The 23,760-nt window shown below is 41.0% G+C and overlaps 2 protein-coding genes and 1 long non-coding RNA gene across 6 annotated transcripts in view; 2 read left to right on the top strand and 1 right to left on the bottom strand.

Moving 5' to 3' along the window:
- The window catches only part of DOP1B (DOP1 leucine zipper like protein B), a 53,473-nt gene extending 34,647 nt beyond the window's left edge, over positions 1–18,826 (top strand). Inside the window, 18 exon segments of the mRNA XM_075033728.1 lie at positions 560–671; positions 1,893–2,081; positions 2,722–2,847; positions 3,472–3,606; positions 4,289–4,344; positions 5,171–5,275; positions 5,362–5,428; positions 6,798–6,939; positions 7,347–7,429; positions 7,659–7,768; positions 12,684–12,830; positions 13,244–13,305; positions 14,239–14,367; positions 14,885–15,021; positions 15,363–15,418; positions 15,917–16,066; positions 17,127–17,256; positions 17,912–18,826. Of these exon segments, the coding sequence (XP_074889829.1) occupies positions 560–671; positions 1,893–2,081; positions 2,722–2,847; positions 3,472–3,606; positions 4,289–4,344; positions 5,171–5,275; positions 5,362–5,428; positions 6,798–6,939; positions 7,347–7,429; positions 7,659–7,768; positions 12,684–12,830; positions 13,244–13,305; positions 14,239–14,367; positions 14,885–15,021; positions 15,363–15,418; positions 15,917–16,066; positions 17,127–17,256; positions 17,912–18,169 (2,194 nt within the window). The 3' untranslated portion in view covers positions 18,170–18,826.
- On the bottom strand, positions 17,763–23,041 carry LOC142033640 (uncharacterized). 2 transcript variants are annotated; one of them, XR_012651279.1, is made up of 4 exons: positions 22,966–23,041; positions 20,552–20,640; positions 20,268–20,436; positions 17,763–18,350 (listed from the first exon to the last, which is right to left on the bottom strand). It is a non-coding gene; the product is annotated as an uncharacterized LOC142033640 (long non-coding RNA). The 2 variants fall into 2 exon arrangements; XR_012651278.1 differs by lacking the exon at positions 22,966–23,041 and adding an exon at positions 21,982–22,195.
- Positions 22,230–23,760, top strand: part of MORC3 (MORC family CW-type zinc finger 3) — a 36,756-nt gene continuing 35,225 nt past the window's right edge. For 2 of the 3 annotated variants that reach the window (XM_075033719.1, XM_075033718.1), the window contains exon 1: positions 22,230–22,384. In XM_075033719.1, coding sequence (XP_074889820.1) covers positions 22,346–22,384 — 39 coding nt within the window. In that variant the 5' untranslated portion in view covers positions 22,230–22,345. The remainder of the gene's footprint in view (positions 22,385–23,760) is intronic. The other variant, XM_075033722.1, reaches the window with a different exon arrangement.

The following is a 23,760-nucleotide window of genomic DNA, read 5'->3' as shown; positions in this document are numbered from 1 at the left end:
TAGCAATTTACTGTTTTAGCATTGTGGCTCCCAGAGTTTGATCCTCAAACCCTGCTGCACATGCAGGCATCTGTGCCTTGAGCCCAGGTATGGTGGAGGCTGTATTGTCCCAGCAGGGCTCACTGTGGTTGCAAGAATGACCAGCAGCTGTGATACTTCCTGTCCCCCTCTGCCTGCCATCCAAGTAAAAAGACGTTCCAAGTTTTGAAAAAAATGAGGATTTTGGAGGACTAGTTGGGGAGAGACACCCTGGAGAAGAAAAATACAGTGATACTGTTCAGAATAGGCAGTAAGTGAAAGGACTAGGGAAAAATAATTAGACATGAAAGTTTTATGGTCAGGTGGGGAATAATATTCTTAAAGATCTAGACAAGGAAACAGGGTTGTCCAAGCATAGTTTGTGAATCCTTTGATTTGATATTCATGTCTGGTCGTTCCAGTATTCTTTTAACCATTGAACAGAAACAGATTTCTACTAGCATTTTTAATCAAGGAAATACCACTTGGCCTGTTAACCTTTTTTCTTTTATTTTTTTCTCCTTTTTTTTCCCCTCCAAAGCGTAACTTCTAAAAGAGAAAATGTTACGCCTGATTACCCACTAACCCTTTTGGAAGGTCTGACAACCATCAGTCACTTCTGCCTTCTGGATCACCCTAACCAAACTAAAAAGGTAAGTGCTTAATGCCTGCCACTCACTTGATGCCTCGGCACCAGTTCGTCAAAGTATGAATCCTTTTTTCTTTCAGAGGTGAATATAAGTAGTAAAGCAGCACTTGTATGAGAAGATAACCTTAGAGAAGCCTCATAGCACACCAAAAGAAGTGAACTAAGAAAAAGTGTAAGGGAGAGAGACTGAACTTAATTTTTTTATTTGAAGGCAGGAAAGCTAATTTTAAGCAGAAGTTGTTCATGATGATCTTGGTCACACAAATATTAGTCCTGTGTAGCTTGTCTACAGTTGCTCTGTCATTAACAAAGTCTTCTATTTTCTTTTGAGTTGATAACATGCTGATGTGTTCTCTACAATTTTTATTCCTATAACATTTGTTAGATAAGGATATTATCCTAACAATTTCCTAGACAAATCAATTATCTCTGTGCCAAAATAGTGAACAGCAAATTCAGTAGACTGTAACAGCAGCAGTATATTTCAGAAACAGAATGATTGAATTATTTTTAAAGTTTTATTACAAAAGCTGACTATAATTCTCCTAATTACAAAATAAGAGGAGTCACTCTGTTAAAGGATTTTCAAACGTGGGTTTCTCTAGGTTTGCTTTGTTAGCAACTCAGAGTTGGGCCACCACCGTAATGAATGGCAACCTTCCAAAAATTTCTCAGTCTTATGTACCTTTTTACCACCTATTATCCCAGTCCAAAGTCTTTGTAATTTTCCACTTGATCTCTGTTCCCATGTTACCATTCATCATCTTGTCTCATCAATTCTCGTGTCCCGGTTCTTCTGAAGTTAGTGGTCATAGGCAGAAGGTGTCCAGTCACCACAATCACTTATCTTCTTATACATCAAAGATCACCTTTGAATTTCTGAAAATCACTCAGGCTATTCTATTAATTTATCTTGCTCTAAAGTTAATCACTTACTCCTATGTCTTAGGTCTAAGATGTATGATCCTTCTTCTGTTGATTCAGCTTGACTGGGTTTTAAGCCAGCCATGGTAAGGGCTACACATGGGACAAATGAGCAGCTTATGCATATTGTTTTATAAGCACCTGCATTCTATTAATCATATCTAAAGCAATCTCTAATCATTAGTTATATGTCTAATATGAATAGTCTTAGAAACAATGAGGCTTAAGGCCTAGTTCCCTTTACACACTCTGTGGTGCATAATATAACATATTTTAATATTAATATTTTTGTTTTTTCTAGTCAACATGTTTAGCTGAACCTGCAAACCTGAGAAATGCTAGGAATGCCATTTTGGAAGAATTGCCTCGCATTATTAATACCATGTCCCTTCTTTGGAGTGTTATAAAGAGGGAAGACTCTCAAAAAAGACCAACTGACTTCTTTGGAACAACTAAAGGCTCTTCTTCAGTCTACTTTAAAGCAACCAAAGTAGGAGTTCTTTTAAACTGCTGTGTATCTTATCATCCTTATCATCCCTTACCAGAGTATTCTTCATAGAGTTCATAGGAATAGTTTTGCCATTCCCAGAATGATATTGGGCCACAACATTTTTTGAAGAACTCTTAGGAGCTACAGACTTGCACAATACCTACCTACAAAAGCAGATTTTTCCCTGTTCTTTTTGCCCATCTGCACCCTTACCCGATCTGTTTAATATTTTGCTTTTTCTGTGAGCTTCTGTTAATAGCTGCCATAAAGCCAACCATCTCTGAATTGTCTGCACCTTCCACAGGCAGTAGAACATGTACCTGAAGTAATAAAAATACTAGACTTTTCCCTTCTTCTGTGGATATTGGTAAATCATAGTAGTGAAAAATATCTGTAGAAGAGAGAATATAACACAAGAAGTTATTTTTTCTGTTTTGCAATCTGTTTTCCAAAAAATGTGCCTTCCATCTGTAAGAAGGATACACTAACTCATAAATAAATTATCAAAACTAGTCTGCCAAGTATATAAAGAAATTCTTTTGTTGTGTTGTGTTGGGAAAAAGAAGAATGTTTTACAGACAATGAGATAGCCTTTGCCTTGAAAGCTTAGCATTGACAGGGTTTTTTTTCCCCTCTGTAGACATTAAGAACTAAAATACTGGACTTCATGAATCCATTGACAGCACAACTTGGAATCCAGTTGATGGCAGCAATTGCAGCAGTATGGAATAGCAAGAAACCTCATAGGAATCAAAGTAAAATCAAGGTGAAACTAAAGAAAGGCGCCCTTAGTTTTCCAGTGTAAAGGCAAATGTTACATTTACATAATCAGTTCTAAACTCTGGGCTTGTTTATAGATTCTTTGGGGTTTTTTTACATGCGACAATGTCAAGCCACTGAAAAATCTCAAATGCTCTTATGTATGCATAATTCCACAATGCATCAGGAATACATTAAACCTAAGTAAGTAATGAAATAAAAAAGACAATGTGGCAGTTTAAGTCTGATAGTAATAGCCATTTTTTATTCAATGCTGGATTGTAATCTTAGGATTGCAACTTGCCAGTTATATTCTAAAGACCTTGGATCAGCTCCATTTCCAGAGAAAGGTTAGAGTTGTAGTATTCTCTGGAACTAAGCATTTATTCTGAGTAGAACACCTCTTTCTTTTCTGCTTTTGTTTGAGTATAATGAAACTGGTTTTGTGAAGGTGTTGGGAGAAGATCTATATATGACAAATTGTTGCATGCTTGATTTAACTTGCCTAATTTATGTTTTGTATAAGTATTGATATTTGAAAAATCACACAAAAAGCTGTTTTTTCAACTTCATGTTTTGCCTGGTACAGTGATCTGAGGGGTGTGTCTTTTGGTTTGGTTTGTTTTTTCAGATTCTTCCAGTGGCTAGTGCCTCTCAGCTTATTCTTGTGGACTTAATATGTGCACTTAACACATTGAAAATTGACACTATATTACATCTAGTCAAAGAGGTAGTCAAGAAACCATCACAAATCAAGGGCGAAGAGGTAACCATGAAGTCAATTCCATTTTCTTAATATATTCTATTCTGGATCTGTTCCAATGTGTCTTCTAAATATTGTTAGAAGGAGAGTTTGGGTTGGTTTGGTTTTTTTTCCATGTGTGATTCTCTTTTGCTCCTGAATAAGTTATGTTTTTAGAATGTGGGTTTCTGTGTTTTGATCCATCAATGTGAGTAGGTTCTTCAGAATATTTTGCTAGAGAAGTTGCTGGTAATGAAAAGGTGTGGGGTCTTCCAGGGCCAAAGATGATGACAATTTTTGTAAAGCTGCTGCAGTTATACAACTCAGTAATGCATTTCTATCCCTCTACCCTTAACTGAACGGTTACAAATACTTCACATTGAGTCTGCTATCTTCCAATTTGTTTTCAAGGAAACCAGTTTTACTACCATGCACACCATTGTAGGAGCTCCTACAGCTCTGAATAAACTGTAGCAGATATTCTGAAGTAATGTGACTGCTTCTGAACTAGGGTCCTCCATTAAAGGTCTGAATTCCCTCGTACTGCTGTATTGATAGTTTTATCATAGTTGGTCAGTCACTGTTGGAGTGCAAGTGGCTTGTAAGAGGGGTGTGTTAATCACTGAAGACAAGTATTGAACAGCTTGGACCTTCTTTTTTTTTTTTTCTGATGGCAAATAATTGCAGGTTTGCTTTTATTTTTCAGAAATCTTCTCTTGTAGATATTCCAGTGCTGCAGTTCAGTTATGCTTTCATTCAAAGGTAATTCAGTCATTATAAAAGAGAATTTTCTGTTTGACTCTAGTTAGGATAACAGCCAGCATCACTATTTTTGCTTTACTTCGATCTTCGTGTCACAATGTCACAGAACACCTTTATGTAGGAAATGGTTATTGCCACTTCATTGTTAGTAACAGATAGACACAAAATAACTGGGCTATGACATTATGTTTCATTGATCTGTTGATAATACCACTCTGAAAGCTTTATTTCATACTAATAGAGCAACATACTTCAGGCATCTCATTAGCAAGATACTTGTATAATTTCTTATGGTCTTTCTCCTTATCTGTTCTGCGTTGCCAGATGAATGGATAGAGAACTTCTAAATTCAATAAAACTGCTATGGCTGCAGTCTGTGCTGGACATGTAATGGGTCAGGCAGTTGAATGGAAATATTCCTTTGATCAAAACTCTTCTTCACATACTTGGCTTTTCTGATATGGAATCCTTGGGAAATATCAGACTGTACAATATAGTGTATGCAATAAGCTGTGGAGATAAAGTAAGCTGGCATGCAGTGGAGTGGTTAGCTAAACTTTATTCCTTTTCTTCCCCCTGAAGACCTAGCACTCTTACAGTGCTGGCTGGCACGCTGCACGTGCTGCTAGCGTTTACTGCTGTATGCATTTTGCCTGTGCTGCTGGATATTTATACCATGTTGTTGGATCAGTTAGGAAGGAGCAGGATCTAAAACACTTAACTTGATGTAAACTTTTAGGCCACCAAGTTACCCAGTGTTGTTTTATGGTTTCTCCTTAACTCTAACTTCAGACTTGGTTGTGTTTTGATATTGTTTTTTTGGCAGACTGCCTGTCACAACCTTGCAGGAGAACTTCCAGTCCTTACTAGGACTTCTCAAAGAGTCTGTGCAGTTGAACTTGGCTCCTCCTGGACACTTTCTTCTTCTCAGGTACTATGTAAGAGAGAGGAAGGTTTATAGATGCATTGAGTAGACCTGTCCAATTACTAACTCAGAGTGAATTGATTTTCCCACAGTACTCTGAATGACTTTGTGACTAGGACACCTACTCTAGAAAACAAAAAAGACCAAAAAGACTTGCAGGTACAGTGTATACATGTATACCTTTTAGTTCATAAATCTGGCACTGTACATCTAAGTAAAAGTGGAGATTGCCTGATCTGTACTTTGTATCTGAATTCACCTGTGCTTTTAGAATGTGTGAATGTGCATCCACACATTGTGTCTTAGGCCTGGTAAATATGGAGACTCAAACAGGAGAGACATGATGCACAAAATGTCTCTAACAAAGTTTTGTCAAAAATGCATGAAATTGCAGTGGTAACTATGGACTTTTCAAAGCTGTTTACCTTGGGTAACTTTATGATTTTTCTCAGAATTTAACTCATAACACAAGTGTGATGTCATGAGTTCATATCATATGTGTAAGTATTGAAATCTCAATATCAAGTATCTAGGAAAGCTAGTAGCATAATTATCCTTGAAGCTCATAGCTGTGTTTGGCAATATAAATGACTGTCAGCTCACCTTTTATGTAAAGAAGGGGTGGAATACGGCAGGATTCCCTTCCCATACTTTTTGTGATTGTGATTTCACCAGCACAGTTTAAGCACTACCCATGTGGGTGGCTTTGGCTCTGAGCCAACATAATGCTACCTATGAGGTGAGACAGTGTTATGGTTACTTTAGTGTGCCAACAGAGAAATTTAAGTCTCCACTTCTGCTTTAGAGACTGGCCAGCAAAATTACAATGATGATAAAAAGACAGTTTTGCCATCTTAACATCTTTTAGCCTCTTCACAAGTGACCTCTGCTTTGCTTTGGATACTTGGGATTTGGTTTCCTTAGAGTGACCAGCTTTTCATTTCACTGGGAATTAAACATGGTGAAGTGTGACTATGCACATAGTTTGATTCTGTGTCTTGCTGACCCCTAATAGAAAGACTGAAATATGAACAGATGGATTGCCATAAAATGAAACCCTGCCTCACTTAATGCTCTGCCTCACTTAATGTTCTCCAAATATAAAAGGAATAAAAGGGAACAGTGTTCAAAACAATAAAGGCATTGATATGCCATTTCGGGGGGGCTGAGCAGTTCAGACCACATCTTTGACAGATGAGAACTAATATGTAAATTGTGTCAGGACTGATGCCAAACTGACGCTATGTTAATGGTAATGGCTTGCATGGAAAATCATGACTAAAACCTCCATGATAAGCTAACATAAAGTTTTTCCTGCTTCTCATTTTCTTGCCTGTTCTTATCTGAAGTGAGCAGTCATTAGTTATCTTGAGAGCACGTAGTTAAATCAGAGAAGTATGTATGTTTCTAAGAGATAAAAGTGCATACTTCTGATCCTCCTGACATGTTCCATATAAAGAGGACTTCACTGGATTGGCCAAGTGATGATAGCTTTCATCTGATGCCACGTTGTCTGGTTATGTTATAGGAGGTGACCCAAAAAATCTTGGAGGCTGTAGGGACGGTTGCTGGTTCTTCTCTGGAACAGACTAGCTGGCTGAGCCGGAACTTAGAAGTGAAAGCTCAGCCTCAGATTTTACCAGATGACTTCAACATTGAAGATGTGAATGGTAATGTGGTTTTGTCTGACTTTCCATTGCTTTTTTCTGTTCTACTTAAGTCAATGAAGAGTACAAGGTGTTTGATAGTGTGTAGTTCACATGAGAAGGCAATAATAGAGACAAAAAGTAAAACCAAAAATATGCATTATCCTCCAATAACAATGCCAACCTAAGTGGGTTTAGTAAATATCTGCAGATTGTGTATAATACAGAGGAAAACTTATTGCAGGTACATGCAGTACATGCAACAGAACAGCATAGGGCATGAGGTATGTCATTGTGGCAACATGCCCAGAAGCATTTCACTGTAGTACAAATATGCAAATAACAGTGCTGTTTGGGAAGAAAGTTAGAAAACAGCAAAATTTAAACATGTCCTGTCTGAAGGGAAAACTAAATGATTTTGCCTCTTTTAGATACCTCAGTGGCACCATCTTCGATGATTTCTGCTTCTGCTCCTTCGATATACAGTGTCCAAGCTCTTTCTCTCCTTGCAGAAGTAAGTAGGAACAGTTTTGTAGTTGCTGCTCCCATCTGTGGGGTGGTTGTTTATTGATATTATTGAGCAGAGGAATACATTAGGTTTCCCTGGTAGATTAAATGGGAGCTTAAATCTTTATTGAGGCATCCCATGTGCACATGCATTCTAGCCTGAAATATGGCATGCTTTCCCCTTTTGTCAGAAATACCAAGTAAAGGTTTAAAGAAACATTCTTTTCATTTTTAAGGTTCTTGCTTCTCTTTTGGACATGGTTTACCGGAGCGACGAGAAGGAGAAAGCTGTGCCATTGATTTCACGTTTGCTTTATTATGTCTTTCCTTATCTACGCAACCACAGGTGACTTCTCTCTCTGCACATGTGATTTTTCTTATATCTGATTTTTTTGACTGCAGTGTAAGACTTCTGCTTTTTTGTCTTCTCAGGAGTGCTTAACAGTCAAGGGGAATTGTAAGGGTTGGAGACCTGAGATAAAAAATTTCATATAAATAATCCTCTAATTTAGTTGCCACCTGTATAGGACAGAGAATTAATTATGTTCTCCCCTTCACGCACCATAGAGCTGATCTTTTGCTCTAGGAAAAAAGTCTCATTATTCTCATTAACAAGTGAAATTTTCCCCAAGGAAGGGCAACTTCCTTTACAAGCCTTAGCCCTATAAAGCTCCTGTGCTCAGACACTGCTGTCCTGAATCACACCCCAGAGAGCTTCTCTCTCCGCTCACTGTGGAAGACCTGGGGAGTGAGGCACAGTTAGTTAAAATAAACCTCTGGGAATACTTTTCACCACCCTCTTCCTGCTGTTCACACACACGTGCCCCCCCAACTGGAACAGCACAGGTAATGAGCATAACTAATTGGTATTTGAGCTGGTAAGATTTTGTAATAATTATTTTGCAAAATTGCTAAGCTGTAGAGTCACTGAGTCTGTCAGCCATTCTAAGTTCTCTTTGCCTTAGTTTTCTGGTGATCTTATAGCTTGAATGATAAGCTATCCTCAACAGTAGGGTAATACAAAATTTCACTTTGGGGAGGATTATCTTACATATCCAGTAAGTTTATGCTAATAATGCTAAATTCCTTCTCAGCATAGACACCTAAGAGTAGTCTGTCAACCCTGCCATACCAAGCGTTTGCAGCATTAGGGACATTGCCATGTTTTGCATTAAATTGTGGTTTTGTGCTTTTAGAGTGTTTTTCCTGACCATTCTTTTTCCTGTAATGGATGATCAGAATTCAGGATAATACTTGGTGGCTACGTTTACATTAGCAATTTGATTAGAGCAGTAGTGTAGTTTTGAATCTCTTGATTTGTCTCCATTTATAAAAAGCTGGTTCAGTACTCCAAGCAGTTTTAGTGCATGAACTAAATCCCTTTTGGAGGAAACTAATAGAAGCTCCTATACAAAAGTGACCCAACAGGGCTTGCTAATTCCTGACTGCGCTGCCATGAGGAGATCTAGCACATACATACCAGATGTGCCAGTAGAAGGCTGTCAAACTTGGGACATTCTGAAGCTGTGCTTGTGAGCCAAGTCATCCTGCCCTACTACTTGCTGTCTACTGTGGGCCCTCAGCTCTTCACTGACATTGATACTTGTCTTTCTACTGCTTCTTCCTTATCCTTCTGTGTTTCTTCTGACATGTCATCCCTTCCTACTTTATATGCCCTGTTGCTTTTCTCCATTGCTGAACACTGTTGCTTTTATTGTCCTTTGCTATCATTGCTTTTCAATTTCTGCCAATCTGACACTTACCTCTTCTGCCTGTTGGGGAAGAAGGGAAACAAGGAAGCAATGCCACTGCTGAGTCTTTCCTGTGAAGCGGTCAAAAGTTTGTTGGTAGTCTGGATGAAGACCAGGACTGCAATTGGAGATAAGGAACAGCACAGCAGACATGTCCACTGCAGAAAGCTAGAAGAAATCTTCAAGTACCCACTCACCGACAAGCCTGCAGCCCATTTCAACTCAATTCTGAGGGGCACCATGCAGTAGTATCTAGAGCGGTGCATGCTGTCCCTGAACCCTACAGGATGGTCTGGGCAGGAGCACATCCATGGGCTGTTTTACATCCACGGACTCCTTTCCACACCACAGCTGGCTTCAGGAGAGCTGTTGCTTAAAACCCAGGTACGTGTACAGTATGTGTCCATGCCCATTTTAATGGTGACTTTGTGAGTGAATTAATTAATGCCTTCATTTTTGGTGGAAATTAAGGTATTTTGTTCAGAGCAGTAGCATAGCTGTGCAAATCATTGCTCTGACTGCAAGGGTTGCTTTGTCTTTAGAAGGAGTTGCCCTGGGACCATGAGATGTGAAGAAAATTTTCCACATATCAGTCACCTCTGTCAGGAACTGTGGGTTCTGCCCTTGGGCTGGGTAGGGGGTCAGCTGTGTGCACGGCACCTGGGAATAACGCAGCCCCCTCTGGGCTTCTGTAATAAGAATGTGCTGCCAGTGCCTTTCCTTCCCCCGCCAGGCACCTGCAGGCTGATGGTCTGGTGCCAGCAGCATTCATTCAGAACACGAAGCAGTCTCTTAACTGAGGAGCTGTGGAGTTTTGTGGCGACGCTCAATTTGTTTTGCATATGAATAAGCCAAAAATATCACCGGCTGTCCCATGCTTACCCAGGCACTGGCAGTGGGCAGCACTAGTGCAGTCTCACCTGCGAGGCTTTGATTCCACAGGGTGCAAGGCGAACTACTACCTTTGTCCCTGGTTATGGCAGACAGCCTGCTGTAGGCACTCAGCTGGGGCCATACATCTCCCATGTTTGTAGGGAGACATGTCGTTGCTGCTCGCAGAGCTCTGAACCCATGGCATGTCCTAACCTTATCCAGCAAAATTCTGTGTTGGGGCATTCTGAGTATTGATTGCAGTTGGAGGGACAGCTCATACTGTTGAGTGTGTTCCCTCAAGCACACAGGCCTAGGTCATTCCTCGGTCTGGGCAGGCAGGAGTGTGGCGTGGAGCACACTGAGAGCGCATACTGACAGGAGGCCCTCTCTGTGCTCAAAAGCCTTAACCTTGACTTCTTGAAGAAAACCGGAGGCTAGGAGCAGGAAGGCCACAGGCAAGAAACTGTCATGTATCTTCACAGCCACTCGGGGACTGATGGGTTTGCTCTTCTCTCCTCCACAGAGTCCTCTGAAGAGGGAGTTGCAGCGCATGTCCCTCCACCTTGTTCCCATGCTGCTGTGGGCAGGAGGCAGTATGTGCCCCACAGGGCTATCTTTGAGCACCCAGAGGCCAAGACAGCACTGCAGAGGAGGAAGATGACAGAGGCTGTAGTGGAAAGGCATCTGCAGGATGCTGAGCATGACTGACACGACTCGTGTGATACCAGCCTGGCAAAAGCCTGGGAGCAGGAGGCTCTGAAGAGGTGGGAGAAGGACAGCCCCAGCAGGAGGACCAGCGAACTATCTTCCCTGGCGGTGGTGGTTGCAGGGCACTTGCTGGAAGAAGCAGCTCTGCCTGCTGCCGACCTTCTCATGGCTGATGCCTGGGTGGACAGCAGAGCCCCCATCGATGTGTGCAAGTCAGGTTAGAAGGGTGAGGTGTGGTAAAAGGCATGGGAACTATAAGGCCCTATCCTGTCCTCTCCATTCCCACCAGCATTGTGCTAGTTAGGCCTTATTGGCCAAAATCTGTTAATTTTGTCTCTGTATAGGCCCTGTTGGCCCACACGGCAATGTACATGGTTGTGTTTGTCCTCTCCTCCATTTCCATTCTAAGGTACGAGCTGTATTTCCCCCAGGAACTGAAACCTTTTCTTGTTTGAGCTTTGTGACAGCTGTTTGTTTAGCTGTAGTGTTCCTCCCATCTGAGTTTTTGGCCTTTACTTAAAGCTCCCCTTTCTGTGTATGTTAGCATACAGCCGCCACCGAAACTGTTTCTGGAACGCTGTCATCACTCTGCTGTGCTGGGCCTGCTGTGAGCCAGTGGCTGTAAGCCAAACACTCATCCCATGCGTGGAAACAGCATAGTTAAAATTGGCATGGACACCACTGCTGTCAGGATGTCCTTGTGAACTGGTGCAGAGGATAAATGACAACTTCTGCAATGCAAATGAAGATCTGAATGCCAGGAGTCAGCCAGCTTTTTACTTTATTGCAAGGAAGATACTACCATCCCCTTTGATCTGAGACCGATGTTTCAAAAGACATGAGCATCAGAATCCTGATGAAGTTGCTGAGATGCCTACAGATGTCTCTTGATGGTTCTCCAGTGTCAGCCTGGCAAGGCCAGCAGTCCTTGTGATCTGTTTAGCCATAACCATAGCGAGATGGTCACTGGTTAAAATGTGGAGCCCCCATCAGGCCCACAGATGTGCTGGATGGTTTTCATGTTACTCATATGTGCTGCTCAGCAGTTGGACTATAACCTCCAAGACTGTCTTCATGCCTCTGTCCTCCCCAGCCTGGCAGTAGTTTGGTTGCAGGGCTCCACAAAAATGCAGTAGCCTCCCCCTTGAAATCACAGGGGCTGCTGAAGACTTCAGTGAAGGTATGGTGCCACCTCACAACAGAGGACCTTGACAGCATCCCTTCTCACATTCCTGCCAGTTTGAGCACCACCTCACCAACCTGAAAACTTTGTTCAGCCATGGGCAAAGCAGTTACTGTAGCAAGGATTTGTAGCAGGATGTTGTTTGGCATCTGTGTCTTCAGTGAAGCTGAGGTGCCAGAAGACAAGCATCAGTTCATGCAGGGTCCCTTCACCTTGTTCCTACCAGTTTTGACTTGAGCCCCATGCTCCTTCCCTGCTGTGCCTTGCAGAGCATGGTGTCCATGGTGCACCATTGGGATGGTGCACAGGGCAGCACAAGAAGAAAAGGTCTTATGTGTGATACTTTTATACAGGTGATGACATGAGAACTGATGCTTGTTATCTGGGTGACACATGAAGTCTAGTGTGGTACCTTCTAAAGGGGCCTGCTGACAAGGATTCAAAGCCTATTGGAAACTTTGTTTTGGAGAAGTTTTGAACCACATCTGTGGTGGAGACAAGCAGTGCTGTGCTGTGATACATCTAATCTGAAAATATCTCCCTGAACCAGGTACACTGGAAATGTGTGGAGCTTCTGCATAAACTGTTTCGATCTACTGATCTCCTGCTGATCCATGTTATGAGCTAGTGTAGACATAGTCTATTACTTAGGGAATTTGGTTAGAAGCTCCGGAGTTTGTTTTCTGTTTACATAAACTGAACTTTAAAAAATATATATGTTTATCATTATTGTTCTCTTCCCCCAGTGCCTACAACATTCCTAGTTTTCGTGCTGGTGCTCAGTTGCTCAGCTCATTGAGTGGATACGCCTATACAAAGCGAGCCTGGAAGAAAGAAGTTGTCGAGTTGTTTATGGATCCAGCTTTTTTCCAGATGGACACTTCATGCACTCAGTAAGACATGAGATTGTAGCACTCCAAGATTCTATTCTGAATTTGCAAGAAAGGCTTTAAAGGAGAATGGCTAATATTGGAAAGAAAATTCTGTTTAGTACTTTGTTACAGAATGTAATAATGTTAAAAACAGGTCTCAACAAGTAATTCTAAATGCATTATAAGCACTGAAGTTTTCATTATACTGCAGAAGAATAAACTTGTTCCATGCTGATACTCCCCTTAGTGGGAACTGCATACAGTAGAGCTGGAGGACCTAGAATGCAGTATGTGTTAAACCAGAAAAGAGTCTGCATGTTGAATACCTTTTGGAAACTGTTTCCTTGTATGAAATGTTTGACCAAAATCTTTTCTGAGGTGAATCCATACCAAAGCTTTCCCTGGTTATCTAATTCCTTCTATATCTTATTCAGTTGGAGATCCATTATTGACCATCTTCTAACACATGAGAAAACTATGTTTAAAGATTTGATGAGTAAGTATCAGCTACTGATAACTTATTTCTACATGAATTTGAAATCTATTTGCATTTGAGCTATTTGGTACATTTTTAATGTACTAATGTATCAATAAGATGCAGACAATGCCTCTGCATAATTGAGTATGTTGCCAACTTTATTCACAGCTAAAACCTGTGCTAAGTTAATTCTGTATTTTGGTCATATCTAAAACACCCCTCAAGTATTTTTGTTCTAGAAATGATAATGTTGGACTCCTGCATTCACATTTTACCATATTTTTAAGTTGCTGAATTGTGACCTTTTGCAGCTGTTCCCTGTCAGAAAGCAAGGAGACTTTGGTTAACTTTGCAGGTATCTGTATACTGGCATCAAGCTATAGGAATGTGGTGCACCAGTACAGCAAACCTTTGAGCAATGTGCTTTGACCTCTAATTCAGGCTTGAGAAGAGTGTAGAAGAAAGTGGGGGAAGGGGTGGGATAGAACCTCTTAAATTTGCATGGAGCTTCAAAAGAAAAAGCAGCTTTAGTCTCTTTTTTAGATCTTTTAAAAGAATATTTGAAGGGCTACAGTGTGAGACTAATTCATAATGCACTTTTTTTTTAAACAATATATGTTTTTAAACCTACTTCCTTTTTTTCTCAGTAAGTCTTAAAGCTCTGAGATCACTCATCTATGGATTTAGGAGACTGAAAAGAGGGGAAGATTCATACACATAAGGACAGAGACAGGGGTTTAAAATACTGGGCTGCCTCATTGGAGTTGCAGTGCTTCTTTCATAAAATTTTCCTGCTAGTGTGAGCAGATCTGGATCAACACCAATTTATTATTCCAATTAGTAGACTTAAAGAGAGTTTTTCTTTTTAAAAGATTTCAGGATGTAGGAATTATTTTCAGCCCAAAACATAAGAAGTCTTTCTATGGTAGATATTTCTTATGTCTCTTATAGATATGCAGAGCAGCGCCTTAAAACTGTACCCAAGTTTTGAGCAAAAAGCAATGTTGTTAAAGCGGCAAGCTTTCGCTGTCTTCAGTGGAGAGATTGATCAGTATCATCTCTATCTTCCCTTAATACAAGGTAAGATTTGTAATTTCACCTGCCTCTTTTTTTTCAACTGTAACACATATAAATTATGTAAGAAAGGAATATCACCTGTTTTCCAACACATACTTCCATTTTTTTAAAGTTTTTAGCAAAATTTATGATGCTGTGAATCTCTGATTTCTAACAAATTAATAATCTCATTAAGAGGGAGACAGGAATCTGGGTTCCAAAGCCTTTGGTCTGGAAATATGACTGGAAGCATGATTATTTTGTGGCAGTCTTCCAGCCACTCTTGGGCTGTTGCTGTTCTCTTTAAATGTCAGTTTTGACAAAGTTTTGTCCAATATAAAACCACCATGTCTTCAGACTTTTTCTGAAGCCCAATTTTGTTAATAGAGTACAAGGGACTCAAGCCAAAACTGATGATAAAGCATAAATTTTGTTTTGCCACCTTCTACATTTTTTATTTCCCAAAACAACACATGTTCAGGAAGATACTACTCTTTTGTTTTGTTTTGTTTTGTTTTTACTTTTTTAATGTTTATTTCAGAACGACTGACTGAGAACCTCCGTGTTGGGCAGACTTCTATAGTTGCCGCACAGATGTTTCTCTTCTTCAGAGTTCTTTTGTTAAGGATTTCTCCTCAGCATCTAACCTCATTGTGGCCAATTATGGTAACTGAACTGGTAAGTAATAAGTAGTAATTTGAAACTGATTAGTGTGTGTTATTTTCCATTTCAGCTGCTTCTTCCTCCCAAATACACCCCCTGTTTGTAAAAGGAAATATTTTCATAGTTTTACATTAGTCTGATAATTTGGGAAAACAATTAACACTGTCATTAGGAAATACCTGTTTGATTAATTTTGTTGTTGCTAACGTATTCTCTTCCCTGATTTGTTAATTTGTTGCAAGTCCTAAGAGTAACCTAAGAGTCTGTGGTTCCTTATACTATGTGAAGCATGTCTTTTTTATGATTAAGTCATATGAACATTTCAGCATCACCATAAATAATTTATTTCCTTAAAGATTCAGACTTTTCTACAGCTGGAAGAAGATTTAACTGAGGAAGATGAACCATCAAAGTAAGAATTACCATTTGTCTGATAGAGGAGTTGTGAAAGCTGGTAACAATTGTGCTTGTTCTGTATTGGCAAATAGTGATTGATTTATTTATTTAATTCTCTGGGATAGGGAGGAGACAACAGGATTTTTTGTCATTGCACTTGTGTATGTCTGGTACTGATGAATCATAGTTCAGGATTTTTTTTCAGCAGCTAAAATAGTGGTATGTTCAAAAAACATAAGTACCACTTATTAGTTGCATACAAAAATAGAAGAGATGCTAAGTCAGCATTTGAATATTTTAACATGTTGCCATTTTTTCTAAATATTTTAGATTACTTTTTCTTCTAACAGCCTTTCATATTAATCACAGTGGTCACACAGAATAAAAATAGTTTTTGTTGCACACAGGTGCAAGTGGTCATTTGTGTAAATGTGTACATTTCTCTTTTGCCAAATGAAAAACATTTAGTGGATTTATGTTTTAATGGTACATTTCTTAATTGTAACTAACACAGGAGCAACAGCAAAATAAGCAAACAGAAAGTCTCAGGTGATGGCAGTGGATCTGACATACAACAGAATGAACTGTCCTTGTACTTATCAGCTTGTAAGTTTTTGGACACGGCACTTTCATTTCCACCTGACAGGATGCAGTTGTTTCAGATGTAAGTCCTCTAATTACTTACACATTCTCCAGGTTGTTACCATTCTTATTCTTTAAAGTAATTCCAGATCTATTTTATTCTAGACTTAATTTTGCCATCAGTTCTTTTTACAAGTGCAGATGTTGATACTCAGACAAATGTAATTTGGGGTATTTGGGAAAACAATTTGGACTTGTCAGTATAGGAGGATTTCACCATCCTCGTTAGGAGGTTCTCTAACTTCGTGTCCTGGTTTCAGCTGGGATAGAATTAGTTGTCTTTCTAGTAGCTGGTACAGGGCTATGTTTTTGAGTTAGGTATGAGAAGAATGTTGATAACACAGATGTTTTCAGTTGTTGCTAAGTAATGTTTAGTCTAAAGTCAAGCATTTTTCAGCTTCTGATGCCCAGCCAGCAAGAAAGCTGGAGGGGTACAAGAAGTTGGGAGGTGACACAGCCAGGGCACCTGACCCAAAGTGGCCAACAGGGAATTCCATACCATGTGATGTCATGCCCAGTATATAAACTGGGGGAAGTGGGGGCAGGGGGATCACCGCTTGGGGACTAACTGGGCATCGATCAACGGGTGGTGAGCAATTGCGTTGTGCATCACTTGTATATTTTAATCCTTTTATTATTACTATTGTCATTTTATTAATGTTATCATTATCAGTTTCTTTTCTATTCTATTAAACCATTCTTATCTCAACCCACGAGTTTTACTTCTTTTCCCGATTTTCTTCCCCATCCCACTGGGGAGAGGGGGGAGTGAGCGGCTGCACAGTGCTTAGTTACTGACTGGGGTTAAACCACGACACTTGGAAAAATTGGGAGAAGAGGAAGACAGAGACTGTTCTTTGTTTTCCCTTTGCATACACTTGGGATTTTTTTGAGGCCAGTTGTATTTAAATACTGACATGATAGTAACATCCTTGTTCATTAAGTTTGGCTCTGGTAATAGCATAAAATTATAGTTATGACAGCTCTTTCTGTAAACAAATCAGTGCTCTACTAAACTATGTATGACCCAAATAAGGATTTTTTTCTGCCTGACTTCTTATCAAATAATCCATTTTTTTCAGGTACAAATGGGCATTTGTCCCAGAGGTGGACACAGAGTCATCTACAGTGACTTCTCATCTGGTAGAACATCATCAGGAATGCAGACCACACATTGTAAGAATCATGGATCTGCTGAAGATGAAATATGGGGTAAAGAAAGAATGCTTCACTTGAATTTTTTTTTTTTTAATCCATTAACTTGCTTTTCTAAACAAGTGACAAGGTTTTAAGGTAGGCTAATAAAATTCATGAGGCTTTTAAAAATGATCTGCCTGCTTTCACATATATATCCTGAAGAGGTCAGATTGCTGTTGAGTGTGAGGGAATGATAAACAGTTTTCTGGTTGTTCCCTTAAATCTTCCCACAACCACCCAGTGAAGACAATTTGTCTCAGACGAGACCAGTATTTATAAAAAAGAACATGCTGTACTTTGTCAAGAAAGTTTACCATAACAGCATTTTTAATTACCATTAAGGTTTAATATTAATTCTTCTAGGATAGAAAATAGGGGCATTAGTATTTCTCAGAGATATCTCTGTATTCTGTTGTTGTTTGATACCTGATTCTGAAGGCTAGTCCAAATTTGCAGTCTTCTGAGCTTGTGACACATCCGTTTAATGGAACCTCGAATCCAAATATAGACATAACTCAGTATACCATCTATACAATTTATATTGTGATACAGTTGTAGGCTGTGGATCTCTTAGTATGAAAAAAGTGTATAGTATAGGGTTCAGACAAGCCCTAACAATGTTGTGTCTTAATGCAAAACCTTTGGTAAATCTCGGTTTGTCTGCTTACAGGAAACAAACAACACTGAGGGACTTTCCAAGAAGCACAAATTTCCTCTTTTGAACTTCCGCTCTGTATCTAGCATCACGCAGCTTATGCCCTTCTTCAAGACTCTGTGTTGCGCGTTTACAACAAACGGGAGCGAGTCCCAGACTTCACATGCTTCTACATCTCTCTCTATGGACTACATTGGCAGTAATGGCATAAAGATCTTGCAACAGCTTGAAGAGAGTGTTGAATGTGACTTCCTTGAAAATATGGAAAGTTAAGCCACACATGGGACAGTTGGCTCGTGGTGAATAAATAGTGAAAAAAGGGAAAACTTTACTGCAATTTTTCTCTTCTTTTTTCCCAAGTTTTGAAACTACATTTTGGGTTTTCTTCCTGTTGTGGAGTGCTTCAATAATCCAGGCTTCCGAGTTGGTGTTAAAAAGCAGGATTCTTCAGTTCCTGTGGGGGGAAAAAAGTACAGTTTAGTGGTAATTTATCATAGTAACTGTATTCTTTTATTTGTTTTCAATGTGAAGGATTAAAGAGATTTTGTAAATAAAGGAAGAATATTTTTGACTTGGTGAAAGTAGCAACTGTACCATTTATCCAGTAACTTCTCAAGTAAGTATTTTAAGCTGCCTTTGGGACTGTGTTCTGAAAGTAAATTTAAGAAAAAGCTAATATTGCATGTCAGTGTACAATCAGTTTGCAAATAAGCCATTTCCTGAGGTTAAAGCCCACTTCTACTTCTCCTTTAACTTGTCCGAAAACTTCTAAACAAATCATTTAAATTTCAAACAGATGTATTTTATAAGTCTTAGCATTGTGCAAATAATTGCAGACTTGCCATGTTTGTAATTTCAACTCTGTACTATAATAGCATTCTCCAGGATTAGTGATTCCTAAATAAAAGACAAACATGCATAAAAGACAAATCTATGCAGTAACATTTTGTAATTTACATTACTTGAGGGGGTTTTGTTTTAGTTAATTGACTAAAAATTTTCTAATTCAGTTTTTTAAATTAAAAAATTTTGTTCTTTCAGTGACTAAGGTCACTTTGCAGCTTCTGAAATGCAACTAAATGAACATAATTCTGTAAAAATATAAATTGCTGTATACCAACAGCCTAATTAAAATGAAAATAAGATTCTTATTTTTTAAAGAACACTTTATATACAAAAGAATGTATTTGGCTGTTCTAGGTGTTAAAAGAGGTAGGGGGATCATCACAGTGCGATGACTACAGTAATGTTCAAGGTGCAGCTTATTTTGGAACTGCACTGCTACCACCACCCAAGACGTGGGAGACAGGGATTAGTTCTACCACAAAACAGCACAGCTGCATGTCTGAAGGACACTTCTGACGGCCAGCAGATAAGCACCATCGTAGCAACACATACAAAAAAAGGCTTAGTTTTTTAAATGAGGAGATGGACTCCATTGAATTTTCATACTTAGTGGATTATCTGACTGATTTTACAATGCTCATTTGTCTGGGAGGGGAATTTTATCATATTTTTCATGGTGAAAAGCTTTGTCTGGTTTTTTTTGGTTGGTTGGTTGGTTTTTTTAAACACCTTTGCCTCCAGAGAAATTGGTTTTGTAAGATATACCTGTAGACTGGTACATGCTACTTGAGTTATTTGGAACATCACAACTGAGGTAAACGTGCTGGGTACTGGAATTCATCACTCTTATTTTTGCTAATTAAAAAAAGGACATACAAAATGTGTGGTTTAATGTCACCAGGTTGTGAGGTCAGTGATTTACTTTTTCAAAACTCACACAACAAACATGGAAGGCTACTCTGAAGTGCTTTTTACCTACAGATATATGAAGATTTCATCTTTGGATTATAAACTAAAATAATGAAACACTGAACAACATGCTTTACTATGATAATACTGTAATGGTCTATGAAGATAATACTATAATAGGTTTATGCTAAACTTAAATAGCTTCTTTGCATTTTTACAGTTAAGTGATAGACTGAAGTGAAATATTGTGTAGTCACTAAGAATGTGAATTATTTGTCTCAGTATAATTTATTAATGATCTCTAATGCTATTGGAATGAGCACAAGTGAAAAGTTACCCATTTAAAAGGATTACTTTTCATTATTTGAAAATTGAAGCAGAATATTTTAAAAATGTTTGTGTTCATTACTTACATATCTTCAATAATTTTCAGAGAGAATATTGCTAATACTCAGGATGATTTGGTAGTTTTACTTTCAGCTTTCTGGTGGTTGCATTCCGTACTTGGGTATTTCCCTTAAAATGCTGATGTGATGCTGTTAAATGGGCTATTAAAATCTAAGACAATTTTTTGCCATCAAACAATTTGTTTTACATTCTCCCATAAGCTATAAACCTGTGTCTTCACGTAGTTTCCTCGCTAACTGGAGGTGGTGAACCAGTTACTTCGATTGAGGGTTTTGTCATCCTTCCCCTTGAAAGGGAATGTCCCATTCTGGCTGCCTGTACTTCAGATGTTTGGGGGATCGGACGTCAGTCACATCCTCCTCAGCTGTGGTGTTGAACTGTAAAAACAGAATCTGTGACTTAGGTCTGTATAACTGTCTGACTTCTAAGATGATCTTACCTTCCACAAAAATACCACTTGCTTCTAACCCCTGCCTTCATATGTACATTTACCTTTGTTCTGTTGTTCTTCAGATGGCTGCTTTAAATGGCCTCAGATATTTGTGACTTGCAGAATCCTTTCACTGTAGCAGAATCTCATTCTTAAGAAGAAAAAGTTCTTTAAAATTTAGTATATAAGCAGATCTTGTATCATTATAAATAGCACATGAATAAGGAGGAAAGGGCTCCAACTGAAAAAAAAATCCTACTTGGATGGTGGAGGGGCACAGTTACATAGGCCTAAAAGTATCTCTAGCAGTGTAGCTTTATTCCTTTTCTATATGGGACTGGCTGTAGTCATTCTACTTCTTATGCCACTGCGGTTAAATGCACATGAAGGAGGATTGTACTGCTCTAACACTGGTACTGTCAAAGCAGAATAACTTAACTGTAGATGAATCTGAAAACCTTTGCCTAGAACTCGGTATCAAGAACAGGAGAGAAAATGCTTTTGCTTTGCTGTGTAGTTCTTCGCTTGTTTTCAGAATAACCAAGCTTAGCTTTCTCTCTTGGATACTTCAGCTTTGAGATAGCACAGCCGCAATGCATGATACACAGAGGGAGATGTATTTAAATATTCAAAAGGATTTCATTTTCCTGAAGGAGAAAAATAGTAGGTGCAACCAAGGTAACTGCCAAAGAACAGCAGAATTTGAAAGAGAGCATTAAGTAATGGTTAAGTGTATTTGATACTATATTTGAATGCAATTCTTCTAATACTATTAAATGTTATTTTGAAATACCCTTTCAAACGCAATTCTTACTTTTCAGACTACTGCTCACTCACCAACTTCAATTTTTATCAGGTTCTGTAAAAGCTCTCAAATTCAGTTTCCGTGGATGAGGGCTGCGTACAGGACTCTGTAGACCTGTTTGGATCCTAGCGGCAGTGGCTCAGCGCTAGTCTGTGCGAGCCCCTACGCTTGCCTAGGGAAAGGCTGTCCCACCGCCTCCCTAATCCTCCCATCACACGCCCCTACCGCTCCAGCTCTTACGTCCCTATCTTTTGCATTCCTGAACCTTCCACCCTGGGATCCCAGCCCTGTGGTCCGGGGACAAGTTTTCTGGATTTGCGCGTCTGGAAGAACTGCGCGGAGCAGACGGAGGAAGCTGCTGCCGCTGCAGCATCAGGCCATGCAGCGTCAGGCCATCGTTGGCTGTCGGACAGGCGTGACCCCCGCATGGGGGGAGCGCCGCTCCCTGCGAAATTAGGGACTGCCGTTGCGTAACGCCTTCTCTGGGCGCCAGAGATTTCCAAACTTCGGTCTGTACGTTTTTCTATGTTCAGGGCAAATGCCCTGAAAGTACCGCCTTTTCATTTGGAAATGCAACCGAGCTTGAACACCTAAGGCCAGAGGAGTATGGTTTCGATGACTTTGTGAAAGCTGCTTTTCGGATTTCGTCCTTTCTCTGCACGTCTTTGGTAACGCTGCGTGACGTACCTTGCACCCCAGAAGCTGCTAACGTCTGATGACGCTGTGTTGAAAACATTGATGCCCGCTGCATCTACGCTGGGAAATACTGTAGCGTAGCAGCCAGTACTACCAAAGCGCCGAATGTCTCTCGAGTGCCCGCTTAACGAGCAGCACCGTTGCCCACTGAGGCCGGGCAGCCCCAGCGCCCCTCCACCTTCTGCCGCCCCCGTCCCCGCCGCCCGCCCTCGGCGCGCCGCCACCGCCTTCCCGTCACCGCCCGCCCCCCGCCGCGGGGGGGCGTGGCCCGGCCCCCAAGGCCCGCCTCTCCCCGGGAGTGGGCGAGGCGGAAGCGCGGGCGCTCCACACCCCGGCTCTCGCTGCGGCACAAAAGATGGCGGCGAAAACACAGGGCGGCATCCGCCTCAGCGCGGTGAGTGGCCCGGATCCCCGCGGGGCCCGGCCGGGGGAGGTCTCCGAAGGGGACGCGCTCTCGCTCCCTCGGCGGCCCCCGCTACGGGGGCGCGGCGCGGGGTCGGCGCTCTCCGGTAGCCGAGGGGAGCGGGGGTTGCCTGTGCGAGGCCCGCGGCGGCTAAGGGGCGGGCGGCGGGGCTGGGGGCAGGGCGCTCGGGGGAGGAGGGAGCTGCCGGGCCGCCGCGGCCGCCGCTTGGATGGCTCCTCGCTTTCCCTCGGCCAGAGCGGGGAGCGGAGACCGCCCGGGCTGGGAGCGACGCCTCGCCCCTCGGGGGGTCAAAAGTTGTCGGCCGAGCGTCGGGAAGGGCGAGCTGCGGAGCCCTTCGCCTGAAATAAAGCGGCACCCCCTCCTCGCCTCGGACCTCTCTCTCGTCCTAGGCTGTCCCCGGCGGTGTCCTTACCCAGCCCCCGGCGCGCTGTGGTCTGGTCACTTCGCTGACGAGAGCGGCCGAGGGTACCGGCACCTGCCGGCCGTGCTGGGCGAGCCCCGCCGGCGGGGGGGGCGCAGAGCGGGAGCCCCCGGGGGCCGGCGACACTCACCGGCTCCAGGGCGGGGTGGACGGCAGGCCGAGGGGCTCTCCGTCCTCGGCCTCGGCACAAAATCAGCTCGGTTGGTTGGCGCGGGCGGTGCGGGAGGGGGCGTTACAGCCTGTGGGTGGGTTGGGTTGTTTATTAGGGGGCGGAATTTCATAGCCTGTTGTAGTGATGTAGTGAGCTGTGAACTCGGTGACCTCTAATTGGAAGCTTGTTACTTAAAATCATAACTACTCTTTGCAAGAGGCCTAATTACATTTTAACAAGGGCGATGAATGTGCGTGCGGTTAAATCCATTACTGTACTGTGTTTTTCAGTCACAGTATTGCTCGCTGCTGTCCTTTGTGGCCATTGGTCATTTCCTTATTTGTGCTAATACAAATGAAGTTAAAGCTACTTTTTCAGTTGTTGATACATCACTGATGAAACAGGACGGTTTTTTTAAGCCTTTCTGACTTCAGCTATCTATGCCTTTAAGTTGCACATATAGTTACAAACACCCGGTTCATAACCTTACTTATAGAATAGTGGAAAGAAGCTGGATCATTACAGTAAGTAACTTATCAAATATTTGAGTGAAAAATGTATGTGAGTATATTCTCAGCACTGCTTAAATTACCTCAGTACAAACGGCCATGATTGTAGAGGTTAGCTATAAATGTCATCTACTTGAATGGAAGTTGAAGAATTACGCTTTCATATCAAGTCTCTGATTCTTGTAAGTGTTTGAAATCCACAGTTTGTCTTATATATTTTATTAGAGAAGTGCTCTTCTTTAGATAACACAATGTTTAAAAAAAA

This window comes from Buteo buteo, chromosome 8, assembly GCF_964188355.1.
Source record: "Buteo buteo chromosome 8, bButBut1.hap1.1, whole genome shotgun sequence".
NCBI lineage: Eukaryota > Metazoa > Chordata > Aves > Accipitriformes > Accipitridae > Buteo > Buteo buteo.
Note: the sequence above shows the minus strand (reverse complement) of the source record. Positions and strands in the feature narration are given on the sequence as shown.